This window comes from Nothobranchius furzeri, chromosome 16, assembly GCF_043380555.1.
Source record: "Nothobranchius furzeri strain GRZ-AD chromosome 16, NfurGRZ-RIMD1, whole genome shotgun sequence".
NCBI lineage: Eukaryota > Metazoa > Chordata > Actinopteri > Cyprinodontiformes > Nothobranchiidae > Nothobranchius > Nothobranchius furzeri.
Genome location: NC_091756.1, coordinates 55,092,557 through 55,114,119, shown reverse-complemented (window position 1 = coordinate 55,114,119; position 21,563 = coordinate 55,092,557). Strand labels below are relative to the sequence as shown.

General features: G+C 41.6%; 2 protein-coding genes across 2 annotated transcripts; both read right to left on the bottom strand.

The window, feature by feature from the left end:
* Window positions 1–411: 411 nt before the first annotated feature.
* Window positions 412–12,925, bottom strand: lrrc40 (leucine rich repeat containing 40). Its single transcript, XM_015962231.3, has 15 exons — window positions 12,663–12,925; window positions 11,511–11,689; window positions 11,116–11,189; window positions 10,887–11,016; window positions 10,046–10,169; window positions 8,927–9,066; window positions 8,666–8,838; window positions 8,357–8,447; window positions 6,678–6,723; window positions 4,565–4,667; window positions 3,830–3,937; window positions 3,648–3,755; window positions 3,409–3,486; window positions 1,787–1,972; window positions 412–723 (listed from the first exon to the last, which is right to left on the bottom strand). Exons 1-15 carry the CDS (start codon window positions 12,805–12,807, stop codon window positions 618–620), a joined length of 1,791 nt encoding a protein of 596 aa, XP_015817717.1. The 5' UTR covers window positions 12,808–12,925; the 3' UTR covers window positions 412–617.
* A 1,107-nt stretch (window positions 12,926–14,032) lies between these two features.
* On the bottom strand, window positions 14,033–20,787 carry pde6d (phosphodiesterase 6D, cGMP-specific, rod, delta). Its single transcript, XM_015962232.3, has 5 exons — window positions 20,532–20,787; window positions 18,931–19,019; window positions 18,053–18,178; window positions 16,258–16,363; window positions 14,033–14,979 (listed from the first exon to the last, which is right to left on the bottom strand). Exons 1-5 carry the CDS (start codon window positions 20,579–20,581, stop codon window positions 14,898–14,900), a joined length of 453 nt encoding a protein of 150 aa, XP_015817718.1. The 5' UTR covers window positions 20,582–20,787; the 3' UTR covers window positions 14,033–14,897.
* Between the last annotated feature and the right edge of the window lie 776 nt (window positions 20,788–21,563).

Here is a 21,563-nt window from a genome sequence, read left to right as displayed (position 1 = left end):
GATTAACCATCCAGTTACCATTAAACTTGCACTTCCCCATGGCGCAAACTCCCACTAGCTTAACCAGCTAATGTGCTCATCTAAAGATAGCCCCCTTTCACAACCAACTGAATGTGTACGGTTCCGCTTACGCCAACATCGTACACAAAAAATGCTGAACACCAACTAGGAATTCACGAAAATTTGACAGAAATAAAAGAATCTTGTTTATTGGGTCTTTGGTAATTTAAGACCTTTGGGATTATTTTTCATTTTTAAGGCCTTAAATTTGGAAAAGCTAATTTAAGACTTTTTAAGGACCCGCGGATACCCTGAAGACAGTCATGGACACCCTCATAAGGAGGAGGTTGAAATGGTGATCTCTTTCTGCTGCAACACTGGACCTGTAGCTCAGAAACAAAAACGCGGGGCCGGATGTTGTAAACAACTTTGTTAGGAAAAGCACCTTTCCAAGTAGTTTTTGGTCAGACAAGGGCATCAACTTTAATACCAATATTTCACTGAACACAAACACTATTCTTCTACAGTCCACATGGAGGTGAAATTCTTCATTGTTCAGCAGCTGTACAGTGATATTCTTGTTGGTCGTGTTGGTGAAACCCCAGCCGAGTTCAGAGTCAGGCGGGTATGCGGCTGCGCAGGTACTCCAATACTGCATCAGTTCCTTTGGACACAATGGCTGCTCTGGGAGTGCGGAACGGGTTCCCCTCCAGACTCAGGCACCTGTAGATGAACACACACACAACCTCTGCAGCCAGAAACGTTCAACATAAAAACATTCACGTTTTTTCTAAGTGTTAGTTTACAGCAGGGGGGTGATCCCCGACAGGAGGTGTTAAAATGTGAAGGAGGGGGTAACACAAGAAACATGATAGTGGGTTTAAAATTGGTTTAGTTGTTATAAAAGGTTCTAAAAACAAGAGTGGAAACAGATGGCGAGCATTATTAAAATGATGCAAAACTAAAAATTCACTATAAAGTTAACAGTTAAGACAACTTATCAACTATATAAAAACACCTGGTTATAACTTTCTTAAAAGTTTTGCCAAAACTGAAGGTGTTTTAAACAACAATAACAACAACTTGACATCAGTCATGGAGAGGAGGGAACAAGGAGTGGACGGTAGAGAGGGGGGACGGGTGCAGGGAGGGTGTTAAGTTTAGAAGATGCTCTCTGAAGAGCAGGGTCTTCAGGAGTTTCTTGAAAATTGAAAAGGAAGCCGCTGTTCTGGTAGTGCTTGGAATATAAGTATATGGTATATGTAGGCATGAAGAGACATGTTACTGTAGGTATGAGTGGATGTAGGTGTGTCTGTTTCCCTTATTTTATTTTATTTTTTCTGGGAGAGGGCTGAGTTGGGGGTGGGGTGGGAGTGTGACTTGTTTAAGTGTTGGGGGGGGGGGGGAAAGAAAAACATAACTTTGCCTATGTGATGTATATTTTTTACGTTGGACATTTTATAAAGTTTAAAAAAATAAAATTTCAGCATCATGAGATCTGATCGATCATTACATTTATTTTTAATTCAATAAACGTCTCTAAAGAAGAACCGGTTTCAGCTTGTCAGACTCATCTGATCTCTCTCAGAAAGAGCGGTGAAAGCCAGACTTCCCTCTGAATGAGACTGAACAAAAGGACTTCCACACATCAGGAGGTTTCTGGCTCTCACATTTAAAGGATCCTGGTTGGCTCAGAAATATCATGATGTCCTGTTTCGTCTCTGGTCTAAAACCAAACCTAGTTTCCAGCACCAGTAACTATGGCAACAGGCCCCGTTCTGCTTACCTGAGGCTGGTGCACAAGCCCAGCTCAGGAGGGATGTTCAGCAGGTCGTTGTTTGATAGATCTAACGTTGTCAGACAAGCCAGTTTCATCAGACGTCCTGGATCCACCACACACACCTGGTTGTTTCCTAGCAACACTGTCTCAAGAGAGAGGACCTCATATAGGACTTCAGGAAATGACTTGAGTCTGTTGTGAGACAGAAGAGTGAACAATTGAGTCCGGACAATGAGTGTGCTGTAAGTGTGCAGAGTTCAGCGCATTACCAAGCCTCCAGTCCATCTAATCGACCAACCAGGAAAAAGCCAAATATAAACAAGAACAAAATCTGCAGTTAGTCAAACTGGTTAATAAAAGTTTACCATAAAAATCAGCTGAGATTCTAAATGATGTCTAAACAACACATTAACTGATATTTCTCTTCATATCAGTTCTGGTTTTCCTGAGTACTCTATATTTCTCTCTTTCACCGCCTGTTTTCTTTAGCTGATGTAGACGAGTAACTTCAGCTGCCGTGTTGTTAGGACAGAACTCGTTATGGCTGCTTATTGGTGTATTAAACATGATGTTTAACTCAATCACTGCCATTGACGACTAAAGTCGTCATTTGCATTTTTTTACTGTGTGAGCATCGGAACGAGCCCCCGCGCTGAGAGAACAAACATCTCAGCCCTGAAGCCGATCTTCATCCGCATACGTCACAGATCACATGATCAGGAAGCAACACATCCATGTGTTTGGAGATCATTTTGGGCCGTTCCTGTAAAAAAAGTGAGGCGCGAACCGGAAAAGCGTCTGCCGATCACAATTCGACAACGGATTGTGAAAGAACAGATAATGCTCGAAACACGCGGATTCTTCCTGATGTAAGAGGTGAGTCATCTCATTGTTTAGGTTGTTTTGGCATCGACATCATCCTAGCGCGCAACGTTCTGTGACTCTTAAAAAAACAGTAAAAACGGTGAGAAATGCTGGCAGCGAAGGCCGTTAGCGATCAGGAAACGGCTGGCAGTGAATGAGTTAAGAAAAAAAAACTGATACGCAGTTCACAAACGTATATATGTGTTCATGTCTATGCGCAGTTGGCACAGAAAATAGCACCCCCTTCAGTTCCGGAAAGCCATTACACTTTTCCCATATATGCAGGGTATCTGCAGGTCCTTAAAAAGTCTTAAATTTGGCTCCCTTAAGCCTGCAGATACCCTGTATATGGTATGGCTGTGGCCTATGCCCACTCCCTGCCCTGTGCTACAAGCTGCAGCCAAGACCTTCTCCTTCTGCCATTTCCTGGTTGAGCAAAATGTCCAACAATACCTCCGTTTTTCAGCTGAGTTGTGTTTCTGTGGAGCATACAGGTTACCTTAAACCAGGGCACATTTTAGTTTTAACTCTGCTTCAGCACACCTGATTTTAATCAGCAGGTGATTAACAGGCTTCTGCTGAGCCTGATGAGTTGCTGCACAGGTGACTCAACCACTGAATCTAGTGTGTTGGACCAGAGAAACCACTAAAACATGCTGGATACCGACCCTCGGGGACCGAACTTGAATAGCCTAACCCTTTTACCGTTAACTGATCACCTCATGCTATTTAGTCATGCGTGAAAAACCAGAACAGGAACTCACCTGTTGTAACTCAGAATGATGGAACGTAGCTTAGTGAGGTTCTTCATTTCAGATGGTAAATCACTCAGCTGGTTATTCCTGAAACAGAATGTAAACGCTATTTTTAAGCCCAAAGATGGAACTATATTGTTATGTCTGGAATTATTTGCATGAGCTAAGTGAACACTGCTTTATCGGTCAATCAGTAGAGATCGAACTACAGTCCAAACCATGCTTCCAAAAATACGTGTGTGATGCACCTGAGGTCGATGTGTGTGAGCTGCAGTAACTTGCAGATGTCAGAACAGTCAGTCAGCTTGTTGAAGCCCAGATTGAGGTCTGACACTGAGGCCTGGAGCTCCATCAGTCTGTAGAGGAATCAGTTTAAATCGAGTTTAGCCTCTGCAGTCTGGCCCGTGCTGATGACTGCAGGTGTGTTTACCTGGGAGGTGTGGCCTTGAGCTGGTTCTTGCTGAAGTTGATGGTGGTAATGCCTTGATCTGATGCAGCATCGAACAGCTCATCTGGTATGCTGTCTGCATGTTTGTCACTGAAAACACACACACACACACACACACACACACACCCACCAGGGTTAGGGCAGTTATCTGGAGGCCTAAAGAGCCTGGTTGGTCAGTGGGGGAGCAGCAAATGGGTAGGGGGTTATTTTTAGGAGTTCCTCAATCCCACCAGCACATCTAATGAAACAGAGACTGAGGATGGATTGATGGTAACTCTTAAGTCATCAATGTAGTCAAACATCTACACAGTGGCAGAGTCTCAACTCCCAAGGGAAGATAGTTTCATCCTGGGAATGTCACGACTATGGATGTAGGACCATTTCTGTGGTCACTGGAGGCAGAGTCCAGGAGTGGTGGTTCTCATTTTTAAGAAAAGGGACCACAGAAGACCAGACTCCCGAATTCTAATTTGATGAAATAACTCAAGAAGATAAACCACAACTCTACCAAATGTTCTGTTGATGAGGACATCAATTTAAATTGTGTCAGTAGACTGGCTTCAAACACATTTACCAAACAACCTAATCCAACTGTTGTTGTTCCTAAACAAGCACACGCTGTGTGTGTGTGTGTGTGTGTGTGTGTGTGTGTGTGTGTGTGTGTGTGTGTGTGTGTGTGTGTGTGTGTGTGTGTGTGTGTGTGACTACGATGCTAACCTGTACTCCAGTGTCCTCAGAGTTTTGATGTTATGGACATTGACTCTCGCCATGGAGGGTAACGTCATAGCTGTTTGACTTTCATCTGCCTTCTCAGGGTCCTCTACATATAATATGGATAAAAATCAAACACACATGCATGCGCACGCACACACACACACACTCACACAAAATAATATTATAATTATATTATAAAATAAAATTATAATAATAGTCTCTTCATTGAGAAGACCCAGTATTTAGGAGACTGTGTGGCATCAGACAATTAAAACAATGATGAGGATCAATACATTTCCAGTGGTCTCTGGCAGGAAGCCATACTCGGGGTAATGCCTGGAGGTGTTTTCCTGTGTGGTGGAGTTGCTAATGCTAACAGTTAGATTTTACGAGTCAGGACGTTCGCTGCGGTTTCCTGGACGCTAAACATACAACAGCGTTCCCCATTGTGAGTCAAGATGGGTGAGTTCCTGAATGAAAGTGACAGCGTGACGTAGATCTGTCAGGTTTTTCTAATCCTAGAGTTTCACCATCTGTTTTCTATCAGAAGCTAATTCAGGAGATAGGGGTAGGAGACTATTTTCATGTTAAGCCTGCACGAAAAACTCAGTGACAGATTATAATCAGAAATGTTCAATATAATGAATTCATTATTTATTTATTTATTTATTGCTGTAACTAAATTCTGGGAAGGAGAACGTGACCGGGAGATATGATGTCTTGGCCCTGCTGTTGTGTCTCCATTCAAATGACTTCGCACAGACTTCAGCATATCAAGACTGCTTCGGCAGTGAGTGATGTCACTGATCAGCGCCAAAAAGTATCCAAACTAACATGAACTCATTCACTGCCAGCCGTTATCTGAACAGAAAGACCCTGACTGCCTGTGTTTTGAGTATTTTTACTGTTTTTTGAAAAATTCACAGAATATTGTGCTCTATGATCACTTAAACACCAAAATTACCAAAAGAAAGAGTAGACTTCCTTCTTACATCAGGAAAAATCTGTATGTTTCTAGATTTTCCCGTTCTTTCGCAATCTGTTGTCGAAGTGTGAGCTGCAGAAGCTTTGCTGGTTTGCGCCTCGCCTTAGACATAGAGACGTCCCAAACTGATCTCTTAATTCATGGATTGTCTGCTTCTTGATCATGTGACATGTGACATACATGGGTGAAAATAAACTTTAGAGGTGTGATGTTTACTTTCAAGGTGTGCAAGCTCATTCAATCCGTTAAAAAACACAACTGACGACTTTAGTTGTCAATGGCAGTGAGCAGTTGCATTTAAAATTACAACTTTATTCATCAATGGCAATGAAAGTTAATAACATTGAAAGTGTTATTCTGTTGAGGTATATCATATTATACCGGTAATCAATTTGGAGCACGAGAGCAGCTATGTGATGTAAAATGTGGCGTTCAATTACCAGAAGAAGCTCCGCTTTTTATGGAGCTCTGAGATGACGAAACCCCATGAATGAAGTTGTGGGGGATTTAGCCATGGCTGGAGTTGTGCTGGTTATCTGTGGAGCTCTGAGGGAAACCACAGAAACACTGCAGCTCTTTAAACAGATGCTGCTTCACTTTTGAGCTGCTCTACCGTGTTTTTATCGCCAAAAGCACCCAATAACCTCTGTTAGCTTTGGGTTTGCTCCGGTAGTTCGTAGCTCACCCTATTGGCTCCCAGCTCCGTATAGCTTTGGGGTTAGCGTGTAGCTAATCTCCCACTGATCTCAAACCGCTGTGGAGGAGTAGAGCGGAGCGTGGGCGAATGTACACGGTCTGGGTGGGCTCTGATCGCTGTGGTCTGAAGCTGTGCTTGTATTTTAACAGTCAATGCAGGTTCTAGCTCCGTGTTAGCTTCGGGGGTTAGGTCAGTTAGCTCCAAGGTACATTGGTTCGGAGGTTTTGGGAGTCAATTATTTGCTCCCACTGACCAAAACCAGAACTAGGACCAGAGACCACCTCTTAATGCCCTTTCACCAAAGACAAGAGCTGAGCTAAAATGTGTGTTGTGCTTTGTAAGGTAACGTAGCAGTGCAGACTAGCTGCTGCTGCACAGACGTGTGCTGCTTTTATTCAGAGGGTTTATTTACAGTCAACAAAATTAGATTTTACCTTTAATTCTTCCTCTGAGATACTTGAGAAGTTCACTGGTTCCTTTCTGTGGTGAAGACAAACAGCATGTTAGAGCTCCCTGCTCCGATCAAATGTTAACAAATATTAGTAAATTAATTTAATGAGAATTAATGGAAAACATGAGACCTACAGAAGTCTGCGTACTGGACCACATCCCAGAATTAAGACTGCCACATGCAATTATTTCAATAGTCGACGATTCAACAGTTTTTTGGGGTGATTAGTTGACTAATCGTGTCATGCGCAAAGTACAGCTTATTTCGCCAGAATGCAGCTGCTCTAATTTACCCATCATTAGCTTCGAGTTTGAAGTGTGATCTGTAATGTTCCTACAAATAAAGACAAGATGATAGCTCATCAAACAACAGGGGTCTCGTGTTCGTCACCATCAAGTTCAACATTGCCTCGGTCAGGACGTTTGGTTTGCGAGGCGTGCGTGTTAGCTTTGTAACAAACTCCTCAGTTAAAGAGGAGTACTTTTTTAACACTGCAACGTAGCGGGATGCCAGCTCGCTTCTGGTGATGTGCCGGTTGAACTGGATGGTGCATGTGCCTCGAGCACAAAGCAGCAGTCGTGCTGCAGCAGACAGGATAAAAAAATGTATTGTCGACATCATCGTGATGAATCAACTAATCGTGGCAGCACGATCCAGAATGCAACACAAACCGGGCTGCGGGAGGGCGTTTAGCTGAAACCAATAGTTTATACACATGACAGCCATGTTGGATCGAGGTCCAATCTTGTTCACAATTTCAACAGTCAGCTCTGGAGTTTGTCTGGAACCGACAGAAGCCCAGAGGAAAAGCAAAAAAATAGACTAAAAATGTTGTTTATCAAATTCAAGTGGACCATGCTCCTGAAAGTTAAATAGTTTAAATAAACTTGAGCCGTAAACGCCTGAGAAGACAACCTACTGATAAAACAAACCTAAGTGATTCTTCACATCAGTCATTCTTACTATTAACTTACAAATGCAGTCATCAAGAGGGCCCTGATTGGCCAAAGCTGTTCTAGACCAGGTTAGGCTTGTAGCATCAGTTACCATGGTGACAGACCCGGGTAGGAGAACCAGCCGTAGACTCATCACGTTTTCCTCGTTCTTCACGGGCCGTGATGCTCTTGGATGAAAACATCTGCCTCTTTAGCTCCTGATCAGCTGATGACAGCTTCATCACACCGCGCTGCTTAACACGTATTTTATTATCAGTAACAGAAACGACGTTTTGATAAAAGAAGACGGTAATTAATTAGTTTGCTCGTTACTGAAAGAAATATTGTTTTTATTAACGCGGTTATTTTAAACGGCGTTATTCCCATCACTGCTCTGTTGTGTCTACAGCAGGCAGCGACTGAGACCGTGAGGGTCTCCTTCCACCCGGCTAATCATCATCGTGTTTGTAAGTGCGTTACCGACACCTCTCTCCCTGGCTGCAGCTGATGTGTGGCGGTCAGAAAGCCTCACGCTGTTGCTCAACGTTCGACAAGCACATAGTAACGCACAACCTTCCGTCCCCAGTAACGGTAACGGTGTTGCGACGGTGGGAAAAGCAATTAATTAGATTCCTCCGGTACCTAAAAATAACGCAGTTAGTAACGGCGTTTAAGCATAACGGCGTTACTCCTCCCAGTGCTCCACACAGGTCCGTGTTCCACTCACAGTAAGGAGGTCTCTCCTTATTCCTCTCAGAGGGTTTCCCTCCAGGAGTAACACCTTCATGTTGGGCAGCAGGCTGAGTGACGCCGGAAGACTGAAACAGAAACATCCGTATTCAGCTCATTACATCTTTGCAGCGATATTCAACTAATGAAAAACAAACCACAAACTAGACTCAAAAACTATGTAGTAATGTTAAAAATGGACAATTATTAACAACAGTCCCTCTCTCTGACCTACTTTTAGAAGCAATGAAAGATGAGACCGTGCTAGTGGTGTGTTTACTGGTGATTTGTATGTCTGAAGACCTACGTGCTGATGTCATTGTTAGTCAGGTCCAGGCGGGTCAGCTCGGGCAGCACAGGGATCTGCTCCGGAAGCGTTCTGATCTTGTTGTCTCTCAGTTCTAGATGAGATATGGATGTGAAGCTGGCCAGCTGCTCTGTGTCCAACAGCTCAATTAGGTTGTTCCCTACATACAACTCCTACACACACACACACACACACACACACCATCTCAGAGAGGACAGAATGGTTGCCACCATTCACACCAGAAGGGAGAACTAGGCATACTTTCAGTGCTGGAGCATGAAGTTGAGGCAGCCGGCTCAGCTTGTTGTGTCTGAGGTACAGCTGCTCCAGAGACAGCATCCCCGATAGGCTGGCAGGAATGTCAAAAAGCTGATTGCTGCTACAGTCCAGGACTTTAACTTCTGCCGCACAAGGATAGAAAACAGCTATGACGTCACATTTTCATACAATATCAAGCAAACAACTTAAACTGCTGAAAGACTGATCAGTGTTGCAGGAATTAAAAAACACTGCTTCAAAGTTCATTTCATAAACATGTAAAAGCTTCTCCACCCACGGTGGTGTCTGTCTGGAGTTTAAACTTAAGAGTGGACTATCACCCCAAAATTCCACTACCTCCGCTCCGCTCCGGCACGAACTCCGCAGCAAAATCGGTCCCGTCGTAGTCAATCAGAGCTGTTCCACTACTGCGGCCGTGCGGCGCAGTGCGCAGCCCGCCGTTCCGCCATTCGGCAAAAATAGGATCGATTCTATTTTTGCCGGACGCCGGAGCACCTCCGCAGTCAATGGACAGAAATCACAACCGCCCAACAGGAAAGGAAGCAAGCACAAATTCCGTTATTTCATAAGAAATCGATAAACAAAAGGCGTTTTTTGTTTCATATGCACAGGTTTAACAACTTTTAACAACCATCAATGGCAGCTGAACTTTAAATGCACAAAAATAAGCCATAAATACAGTTTCCACTATCAAAGTAGTCGCCCTTTGTTGATCCAAACACTGCTGATCTCTCAACACAAATGATGATGCTTCTCCCACACAGCGGGTGTTTGGACCTAACTTCCGCGTTTATTGCTCGGACTGTATCGCAAGATCTCGAAAATGTCCTGTTCGCGCACCTCAGGTCTCCGCACCGGAGCGGAGCCGTTGTAGAGCGGGTACCAGTAAAAATTGAGTTCGGAAGCGAGCGGCTGCGGAAGGCGGGGGCGGAACGGAGCGGAGGTAGTGGAATTTTGGGGTGAGTCACCCTAGAAATAGAAACGCATCATCTTAAGCCGCATCATTTCATCATCTGGGATTGAAAATCCATCTAAATGTTCAGTAAAGTGGGAGACTGAGCAGAGGTGAGGACATGCTTCTACGTGCAGCCTTGCTCTTACTTCTGAGGTGAGACACGCCCTCGGGTAGGGAGGTGAGCTTGTTGTGGTGCAGGCTCACTTTCTGCAGATTTGTCAGACAGCTCAGACTGGAGGGCAGCTCCTTCAGACGATTGTTGGACAGATCCTTCAAGCAATCACAAAACACAGGACACCTCTGTCAGCCAATCACAGCACAGGTAGAATGGCCACCTGAAGGAGGATGACTTGATGACTAAAAATGATTTTAAATAAAAATGGTCCGACTTGGCAACAAGACCAAATGTAATTATATGTACAATTATTTATATATAGCTTTAGTAAATCTGCAGTTTCTGGCATTATTACTCTTAGTATTGTAATTACCTCTTATCCATTTATGTTCGAGTGATTTTTGTGATAAAAATGATTAAATCAGCTTTCAGAAACACATCCTACTACAGAGAAACATGTTTTTCAATCAACATATTAATTAATAAAATGTTTTAAATATATATTCTTTATATAGAGAGGTATAAATGTAACTCTGTATGTGAAAATTACAATTTAAAAGGTCATAATTCCAAATTAATTTATAGTATAGCCGTGACATCAAGTAGCTTCTGGTGCAAATCACAAGGTGTCATGGCGTACTGGGGGAGTACAGACACAGCTGGGAGAACCCGGATGAACACAGCTGAACTCTCCAAGTTCACTAGTACTTGTAGTTTACAAGTACTAGTGAACTTGATGTAGAGAAAAGGCCAATGTCACAATGTTACCCATAATGCTTAGCATCTTTGTAGAAAACCACAGTGTGTCTCTGAACAGGTGGTTTGAGTGGGTCCACTAAGATCTACAGCTCTGTGATTGGTGCTTCAGTTACCAGCTCTGTGAGGTTCTCCAGCTGTCCCAGTTCCTCTGGCAGGTCCTCCAGCAGGTTCTGCTGCAGTGAGAGGCTGCAGAGGTTCTTCAGGGTGAACAGCTCCCGTGGCAGTGATGACAGCTGGTTATGGCTGACCCAAAACACACCGTTAAAAAGATGTTTTTATGCATTTTTCCTCTAAGACTGGAACTAAATTACTCAACAGTGAAAAAAACGTGCTTGTGTGTACCTGAGTCGAAGCTGCTGCAGCCCCTTAAGTTCTCCAAGTGTACTGGGTAAACTGCTCAGCTGGTTGTCGTGGAGCTGCCAGAAATAAACACTTTTAACTTCTCTCTCTCTCTCTCTCTTTATATATATATATATATATATATATATATATATATATATATATATATATATATATATATATATACAGTATATATATACAGTATATATATACAGTATATATATATATATATATATATATATATATATATATATATATATATAAGAACAAATAAAACTGACACAAACTATTTACTGACACTAACAAGTAATTTGATTTCAGCCATTGAAAGAAATGCACTAAAGTTGAAAAATCATAAAAGTTTCTAGTATTTTTTAAACAAATCGAAGGGTTCTTACATCCAGTGTAGTGAGTCCAGACAACAGGCGTACATCATCAGACAGCTGAGTCAGCAGATTGGAGGACAGCAACAGTTTAGTGAGGTCAGTCTGCTCCCACCAGCGATCCGATCCACCGAAGGACACATCCTGCGCCTCCTCTGGCGTGTCCATGTTTAGACGATAGACATTCTGAGGGACTGAGACAAAATTCCCTAGCATTTACCCACCACTCTGGTCTTTACTTCAAAGGAATTCTTTAATGTCCAACAAAGTCCAGTTTCTTAGTCTGTTTAGCTCACCTGGTTTCATACACAGTCCCACCATGCTTATGTGTAAAAGCACACCCAGCTAAGTTGAGCTTGTTTGTAGTTTTATCCCTGTAGAGGTGATCTTCAGAGAAGCAACCTAGTGTCAGATGAACTTTGACCTCCATTTGACCGTATTTGTAAACTGCAGGCTTGAGAAACGTTGTCCTGTTGATCCAGTGATGTTTAATTCTGCAGGACTTGATGGCCTGTGGTTTTATTCTGAATTTCTTATTTAGTATAAACAATTTATTAAAACCTAGTTCTTAAAGAAAAATCTATACACTGAAATTGTTTAGTGGGAAATAGTTATGACTATGATAAAATAGAATATTTTGGTCTAATTAATGGAATAACTAATAATCATTATGCTGAGAGCAGCTGTCTGAAGCAATGTGATCTAATCTGATGTGCACAGTTTATAGAGCATCTTTCTTTTATGTCCTTAAATACACCTTCAGGTCTCCACAGAGTGATGGCTGAAAACTGCCCTGTACGGGAAAAATTTCTTCTGCATTTATTTGGGATCTTCCACCCAGACTGAAAACATGCACATCAGGCTGTATGTCGTCTGTCCCTGTGATGGACTGGAGACCTGTCCAGGGTGCCCCGCGTCTCTCACCATGTCTGCTGGATATTTTATTTACTCCATTTACATAAAGAAGATTTTCACAGACTTCAGGGAGGAGCAGCGTTGGCTCCTTTTCCACCCCACGCAAAGTTTTCTAGATCCGTCCCTGGTGCACGAGCTGCTTTTATCTTGTCTAGCAGTGTTGGATCATGTCATAAATATGTTTTTGACTGTCAACAGAGAATAAATATCTGTGTAACCTGAATTAATTATGATTAATGTGTTCACAGTTACCTTCTGTTAACCGTCGACCGGACAGGTTGAGCTGACCGCTTTTCCTGGCGGCTTTCAGCAGACCGAGAGGAACTGTTGGCTCGGGCTTCGTCGTCCGAAAGCCCGCAAGACTGTCCACTTTATCCGCCTGTTTCAGTCTGGACATGGTCCACTCCTAAATATGACTGATGTCTAATGCCAGGGAGATAAAAGCGTTAACACACACCCAACTTATTTCATTTAATCGAGGGAAAGTTCACTTCCGTTCTGAATCCTTCAAAATAAAAGCCAGCGCTGAAAAACATCCGGGTTCTCCCAGCAGCGGCGCGTTTAGGCCTCTTGTGTGCTTCTGCCTTCTGCACCGACCAGAAAAACATCATTCTCCGACTATTGTCTTTTATTCGGAGAATATTTTCTGCTCTTAGATTAAGACTTACACGTATAAAACAATCCTAGTAATTTGGTTTTGCAATTAGATATTTTGGAATACATTTAATGTTTTTTTTGCACTTTGATATAAACACTACTAGGTATTAATGAGCATATAACGAATGGAGAGAAAATATTCAACACAATACCAGTGATGGTTAAACATCAGATTTTTAACTCCCAATCTCCAGCCAAACCTTGATTTCACATAAATAAGTTAACTAAAAAGATAAATGTGTATTACATGTTCACTGTACATACTGTCACTTTAAGATTATTATTCTTGCAAATATAGGGATTTTTAAGTTTGGCCTACAAATCAGTAATTTTTGCATATTTATAACTTTCATTAAAAGCTCACTTGATGCAGTGCTGGATGATTAAGTTATTTTCTAAAAGTATTTTTCATATTTGTCATACAAAATAATTTGTATTGACAAAATAATCCCCCTAAAGATGAGATTTTTTCCTTTTAAATCCCCATTTCTCCAAGTTTGTTTCAACATACTTCTTGAGTAGAGGGCTCTGTACATTTTAACTTACATGTATCTATTGACATTGTGCTGGATCAATCACTTTTGTCACTGACTTGTGTCAAGGGCTGTACTTTACCTTCAAGTGTAATTAAAACTGCACAGCTGGTTAAAACTACACAACATCTGCATAGGAAACATGAAAACACAGCATGCACCAAAACACCAACCCATATTTCATTGATCCCAGAGCAAAACCTTCCTGACCTATGACCCAACAGGAGTGTTCCAGGTCCAACTCCAGGTTCTTCAGGTCATGTGACCCCAGGGCAGGTTACAGTGAGGACTAGAGCTGTTCACAATCAGAATGTCCAAGGCAGTTTTCTACATATCAGAAACTTTCTGGCACTATTGTCACTACGAATAGCTTCGTAAGATTATAACATAAGTATATTTAAAAGCAACAAAATGAAAACAGCAAACACCTCCTGGTATTAAAACATTGTAATTTAATTCACAATGCCTGCCATATTTAAACACAAGTCTAGTTTGTACAGTTAGGTCAACAGCTAAGAAAAACATCAAATACAGCGGGGTGGATGGGAAGTCAGAATGTGCAAAGCAAAGCTGTAGTAAGGACCTTAAACAGTCACTAATGTTGAGCTGGAATTACACAGAAATAGGCGAACTACAGAAAAAGTTGCATATTTTCCAAGTTTCCAATTATAGAACGTTCACTTTTGACATTAAGGCTGCTAGCACACAGGAAGTGGTTGGTGCTGTCCTCGCTGTAGGAGCCCAGAATGCGGGGTGGGGGGCTAGTCCTTTAACCTCTGAAATGGGACACAGCTATGGAATTTGTAACAGTGCACTTGTAACAGTAAAATGGTTTGAACTAGTGCAGACACACTTAACTAGATGTGAAGAGATTTATAAAGTTCCTAAGTATTGACCTTTCACCTTTCATGTGGCATGGCTTCCCTGATGCTCTCTGTTCCTGAGTTAATGTAGCCTTGGGCAGAACACAACAATGAAGCTAAAACATGGTAAAAATCACAAGTCATGTGATTCCTGTGTTTGAGTCTCGATTTGAAATCAGTGGAAAAGTCACGCTGAGAGAGATCCACCTTCCTCCGAGTAGACATTGTTCTCCAAATCAACACAAACAGGGGAACATCCAGAGTACGGAGCTCACATCACTGAGTGTGGCACGGGGGCAGGTTCTGACCCAAACCTGCTGATTCCAGGACAGTAAGAAAGAGTGGACTGCTGCAAACTGTGGCTAACCTCTGGATTTTATTTATACAACGGGCAGGATATCAGCCAACTGGAAGGTAGAAGGACAGGCCAGGGGTCAGACGTAGAAAAGCCGCACTCTGGAAGTACTTACATGGAGGTCATTATCGTAGAACTTTGTCTCTATGATGACATTACCACTGCAACACAAGAACAGGTGTGAACTTTACTGGATGAAGCTGCTTTAACAATAACTCTTCCCGTGTCTGTACTAGAATTTAAACTGATCTGCAAATGTGTCCCTCCTCTTGTAATAAGGCTGCAAGACCTGAGAAATTATTAGAAATAAGTGAAATTAAACTAATTTAAATGGCTGCCATAACTAATGTTAAAAATGGCAATACACTAAGATATTGTGACAATTCGTTTTATAAAACTGAACTGATACTTTAAAGCACGGTATAAATTTTTATTGAGAATGTACAAGTAAACATTTCCTGTATTTCTCTAATGTGGTGCAGTTCCTTCTCTGACTGCTAGGTGGCAGCAGTGTTACTGCCTTCATTCTGTTGTGGCTGTGTCTTGGAAGCATCTGGCTTGAGTTTTCCAGTTAAATTCTGTCTGAAAAATGCAAATATCATCTGGCTTTTAATATCCCAATACACGTGAATCTGATAAAATGAGAATATGGTGCAAAAGTTAATTTATTTCAGTAATCCAGCCTAGACTGAGTGACCATCTAAAGGCTCAGGAACCATTTGCAGGTGTTCTGGATTCATTAGCTGATTAGGGCGTGACACTTTCAGTCTAGAATATTGAACCTTTTCACAATAATCTAATTGTCTGAGATTGTGAATGTGGGGATTTCATCAGCTGTAAGCCATAATCACCACAATTATAACAAATAAATGTCTGTCATTTTTGAGTTTCACCTTTTAAGTTGAATTACTGACATAAATGGACTTATGCACCATATTTTCATTTTATATTGTAAATTGTGTTGAATCGCCAGATAAACTTTACATATTAAATATGCATTAAAGTTCTCTCTGTAGCATCGTGTCATCAAGCAAAAGAGCAGAGTTAGGAATTTAAATGGCTATAGCTTCCATCCCCGCTCCTCCTCCCCTGAGCTCCCCCGAACTGAACACCAGATAACTGCCTTTTTCTGATAAAGTTGATCATAAACACAAAGCGTTTGATCTCCTGCTCATAATTAAGGGTTATAGACAAAAACGTCCACATGAACTCTATATACACATAAATGACTAAACATTTGCTAAAGAAACAGGATGGGGAAATGGCATGTTCATGTGTTTCACTTTACGTCTGATAATGATTCTGGACAAAAACCTTCATGCATCAATGTGAGAGAGCTGGGGGACCTGGACAGGTCACCAGTCCATCTCAGGGACACAGACACACAAAATCACGAGTGAATCCAAAAAAAAAAGAAGAAAAGGTTTGTGCAGACTCACGATAAAACATTGGCTGGCATCATCTGGGACTCCGGAGCAGCTTCTATCAGGGACTGCCACGTGTTGGTGGAGTTTGGGATTACAAACCCAAACTCAAAGAACCATTCTGCACAGAGACAGACAGACACGCCCTTCAGCTCTGCTTCCACAATAAACCTTCCATGACATTTTTATGATAGAAGTTAGTTATACTTACTGTGAAACTGTTTAATAATCACAGGGTAGGTTTCATTAGAACTGGCTCGTGTCTAATGAGGTGTCTGCTAAACTTTTATTTGGACACGGAAGGAGCCCCTTCTGCTTGAAAATCAGCCTTCTCTGTTTTGAAAGGGGGGAGCCAGCAGAAGTAAAGCCCCCGTCTGGTTTTAGAAAACACCTCACTAGGTGCGTTTCCACTGTGGGAACTTCAGAGTACATTTACAGGAGCTTCCTGACATGTGTGTGTCTCCACTTGATTGGTTCTGGGCCATTTCTGAGCCAGTTGCTCCTGGAATCTGCTCTGAAACCGCCTGGATCTACAGAACCTGGTCTCAATCAGCAGATGTAAACACATCTAAAACATCTCAAATGCAAAAATCTCTAGATAAAAATGTTTTAACTGATTAGCGTCTATGCCAAGTCTGGCTTTAATTCTTCACCATCGGTAGCTGAAACTGCGTGGTGTGTAATGTCCACAGGGCTTTGAGCTACAGACCACTGTGGCCAGGAAACATTTGTGAGGAGACGTGAAATCTCCAGACTCGAAATGAAAGTGTGACTAAAGTGAATGTGTTGTGATGGGAGAGCCATGTTTTCTCCAGGGCGTTCCAGTAACCGTAGCTCCTTGGGAACAGTTCTCCAGACACACGAGCAGAGACACGAGAACCTCCTCGTTCCCTGAGCGGACTCTTTACGTGATCTTGTTTGTTCTTTCTACGATATTTTACATTTTAGCACATCCGTGTGTTCCTGTTTACCTGCTGGTTTCATCAGAAGGGATATATGTGTCTATATTTGTTATCGTGGCTCTTTTGATGGTCTCACTGGTTGCTTATGTATTACTGGTTCTACATCAGGAGAGTCAAACTGATGAACAGGGGATCAAATCTAAAACCCTGACCACTTCTACAGCGGATCTTGGGCTTTTTTAAAGTAAGAAATTATAGATTCTCATCCGTCACAAATCTCATGTAAAAAAATCAAAAAACAAGAAAATTGGCCACCTTCTCTAAATTTATAATTTAGACATCAGAACAGTGACCATTTACTGTTTTTTTCCTCTTTGCACAGTTCCCCTTAACAATGTTTACTGATTATTTCTGATCAAATTAATCAGAGGCCATCAAAACGGTTTAAAAAACACTCAACATAAATACAAAATTATCCAAATCAGATATTCATTCATAAAATGACAGAAATGTAGATTAAAAACTGAAGCAAACACTCTGCAGCTGTGAAAAACACCAGAACCACCCAACACCATTTCTTAGCTCAGGCTCGTCTCTGGGGTCAGGAGGTGTGTGGAGGTAAACCCATGAGATGTTAGGATCAGCACCGAAACACGCTCCCATCAGCTTTTTCATCGTCATCGAACTAATTTACTTCATTTAAAGAGCTTTTCGTTCCAAATGTTCCCAACAAAGCCCTGAGCTGTCGGTATGCAGGTCTACTACAGGTGTGCTCTTCTCTTGTGGAACATGTTTCCAGTGTCCATCCACTGGGCAGACCCCCCCCCCCCCCCCATCTACTTTTAGGACTAGATGTCAGGCTTTTTTAAAATAAAGATTGTATTGAAAGAGTGTGTTTCACACATTACCTTCTAGACACTGGCCTTTGAAGAAAACTTTCTGTTCCAACCGAAACTTCTGCAGCTGCTCAGCAGAAGAGAAGTTCAGCTCTCTGGACACCGCTTTGCATTTCAGGATCTTCTTTGGGACACGAGCTGAGACAGGAGAGGAGACATCACGGTTAGGTCAACACGTCCAAACTACTGGATATTATCAACCATCAGATTTGTTTTGGAGCCCACAGGACAGGGTGAAACCCATCACTACTGAATATTTACTTTTTATTAACCCTCTCGAGCTTAAAATAAGTTTTGATAAAAGGAAAAACTGCTCATGAAATACGTATGTGGAGTAACCAGGTAGGTAGGTTTTAACGTTGCAAATCTGCAACGCCTGCCTCCTGAGGGTTGAAATGATCTAGAACAGCTGTGAATAGAGTCTAATAATATAATTATTGATTTGTTAAACTTGGAAATAGAGGGAAAAAAATTCAGCTGCAGAAAAAAAAGGAGGGCAAAAACAAATCCTAACTTTTATCATTAGAGATAGTGTCCCTTTTTGGTAATTCTTTTGAACGTTGATTGGTTAAATGGGTGTTAAATAAGGCACTGGTTGTGTGGGAGATTAGTTGAATTTGCTTTTTGGGCGTAGAAATGTAGAGGTAGTCAGAAACTCAAAGTATTTGCCAGATTATTTTCTTAATCACCTCTTTACCCTTTGTTTAACATGTTTCTCCTTTAAAATCAAAGATAAGCGAGCTGAGAGATCTGAGGAATGTGAAGCGGTTATGTGAATTTTGTTTTGTCACACTTTGTGCCAATTTGTTTTTACTCCCATATGGAGTCTCAAATAAAAGTAATGAGCGTGTCATTTACCCATCTACTGTATAATGTATGCTGCGATTTACCTTCATGTTCGACTCCAGGTACAGACAGGTCCTCTGTTCCCTGCCACAGCACCTTACCCGTCTCTGCATCCCGAAGGTTCATCCAATTTCTGCCAGCACGATGTTAAGTAAAAACAGGCAAACACGGCAAAGAGAAATGGAACCAGACCCTTTCTGCACCCACCCTGATTGTTCCTGGGCAAAATTCAACATTGAACCAGAAAAAAAACATTTAATCCAGTTTCTCAGAAAAGGTCCAACAACAAACAGCAACAGTCTGCAAAATTCTCTGGGAACAAATGGGAAATATTTAAATCTCGCTGAAATTATGAGCTTCCTGGCATCTTACAGTTGTTCGTGCCTTTGCAGTTCTGGGGTCCTCGGCTTTGGAACCACAAGAAATCAAACAGTCCACATCGCTGCCCACCTTTAAAGCAAGGCATAAGCTGCATTTGAGATCTGTTTCTTCGTTGTTTTTATTTACATTTTAATGTTTTCGATCACTATTTAAATTGTTTTAACCTCTTTTTTTTAATTGTTTTTTTATGTTTTCATCTCTGTATTTTATTATAGAGCTGTTTTATTGTGCTGCTTCTTTGCACTATGTTCAGCACCTTGGACCCCCTTCATTGGGGGTGGGAAGAGGCTTTATAAATAAAATGATTGATTGAAACACCATCCAACCTAGAAACTCCCTCTAAACTCAGACGACTCAGAACATGGGCAGTGTCTGGATATCTATAAGCATTTGAGTAAAATCACAGATTGAAAAAAGTAACAGCTGCAGCTCATGGCATCACTTACGGACATCCCAGCTTCCTCAAGTAAACTATTCCTCCTGCTTCGTGCAAACAAAATATATTAAAATTAATGCATTTTTTTATTTTCTTTTGATGAGATTGACGATTTTCTCTAGAATCCGACCAGATGGCAGAGGTGCTGATGGGGTTCACCGGTAAAGTTGAACATGCCACAGAAATCACCTCTTACAATATTTGTTGTCATCACGTAAAACATTATAAAAGTCATCACCACACCACACAGCTGTCATGATGAACTCACGTTTGGTGCTACAGTGAACAGAGTGCTGACTTTATGAAATATTTTCCTCCCTCAAAATCAAGACGGTGCTCGTGGCCAAAACTTTGGCTCCAATTAAAGGTGGAGTTGAATGTTCCACTCTGCGGCAGAACCACTTAAAAGTTTCTAGTTTGATTCAAGGACTTTTAAAAGGTACAGCCAAAAGAAACGGTTGCTAGCAAAGGTCCTGTTCAGGTTGGGTAGCAGCACACACAGGGGGCCAGCTGCAGCACCAATCCACCTGAAGTCCTCACGCAAAGCTGCTTACATATGGAGCTAACGGAACTAGCAGCTTCCACGACACGCTCAGACAACATGTTTGATCGGTAACAGCCCCATAAAACCGAATTTAATCAGTCACACCAACAGGCAGCAACTTACAGGTTGTTAGCACGTCGGAAATTTTGCCATTTAACGGTTAGTTAGCATGAACAGCTAGCTGTTTTAGAATCTTAGGAGCCGACTTCTAACTGCAGCAGTAGTTATAACAACACATCAAGCTTAACCGTGAAAAACATTACCATCACCCAGTGGAAGGATACAGTTTAAAGCCCTTCAAAATCTCCTTGGCCCTTTCCTCACTCCGAGACATCTCGGGACAGTTTCCGTTTATTACCGATTATCCAGAATGTGGGGGGGAAATGACGCCGTTAACTTTATCGTAGCAGGCCAACCGGACAGTCGAAATTCGCCAGGAATAGAGCAGGCAATACGAAATTAATCCAGAACAGTTAGACTACAGGATAAATCCGATTCCAATAATGCAATCAGCTAAACATACCCGCCCACGGACAGACAGCTCTCACAGCCACTCAGTGGGAACGAGAACTACTACGAACCAATCACAGCGCGTGAAAGAAAAGTAGGCGGGACGGAAACGGATAGAGCGTTTCGCCGTTAAAACCAAACACCAGTTTCCTCCGTAAGCGATTCCGTACTCTCACCTTATTCCAAAAATGCATCCTTTAACAATTAAGAACTGTTCTTTTGTGGACAGGAACTGCAATAATAAAATCCTTAGATGTTGGCTCACTGACGCCCTCTTTCCCTTACCTCTTAGAAGACGGGAATTAGTGCGTCAATTTAGTAATTCTGATGTTAAAAACATTAGATGCAACTATCCCAAATTCCCAATCCCTCCTAAAGCCAAGGAAGTTCATTTTAAAACTATAAACAGTATTTATCCTTGCAAAGATTTCTTGCAGTCTAAATTTAATATTGGAGAGAACAATTGTGCCTTTAGCACTTCTAATATAGACACTGAGATACATTTATTTTTCACATGCATCTTTACCAAAATTTTCTGGGATAGTTTTCACTCGTGGTTAACGCATAATAATTTCATTATACGCTCCTTATCTTTTTCTGACATCAAGAATGGTATTAGTTTGGAAAATAAAATGCAGCAATTCACTGTCAATAATTTGATTATTTTCGCCAAATTCTTTATACACAAATGTAAATTTGGCAACATCAAACCGATCTTTATTGTTTTTTTTTTTAAAGAACTTGCATCCTTTATGGATTCTCTTAAATTATGTAGTTCCAAGAAAGCCATTTGGCTCTATAACAAT

What these genes read in the sequence shown, in the direction of transcription:
- lrrc40 (XM_015962231.3), bottom strand. Translation starts at nt 12,807, where the DNA reads ATGTCCAGACTGAAACAGGCGGATAAAGTGGACAGTCTTGCGGGCTTT. An exon ending in CGGTCGACGGTTAACAGAAG is followed by an intron (nt 11,690 to 12,662) that starts GTAACTGTGAAC and finishes ATTTTGTCTCAG; the next exon opens with TCCCTCAGAATGTCTATCGT. An exon ending in CTGAGGACACTGGAGTACAG is followed by an intron (nt 3,938 to 4,564) that starts GTTAGCATCGTA and finishes GTGTGTTTTCAG; the next exon opens with TGACAAACATGCAGACAGCA.
- pde6d (XM_015962232.3), bottom strand. Translation starts at nt 20,581, where the DNA reads ATGTCTCGGAGTGAGGAAAGGGCCAAGGAGATTTTGAAGGGCTTTAAA. An exon ending in ATTTTGAAGGGCTTTAAACT is followed by an intron (nt 19,020 to 20,531) that starts GTATCCTTCCAC and finishes TCGTGCTGGCAG; the next exon opens with AAATTGGATGAACCTTCGGG. An exon ending in ATGCCAGCCAATGTTTTATC is followed by an intron (nt 14,980 to 16,257) that starts GTGAGTCTGCAC and finishes CTTGTGTTGCAG; the next exon opens with TGGTAATGTCATCATAGAGA.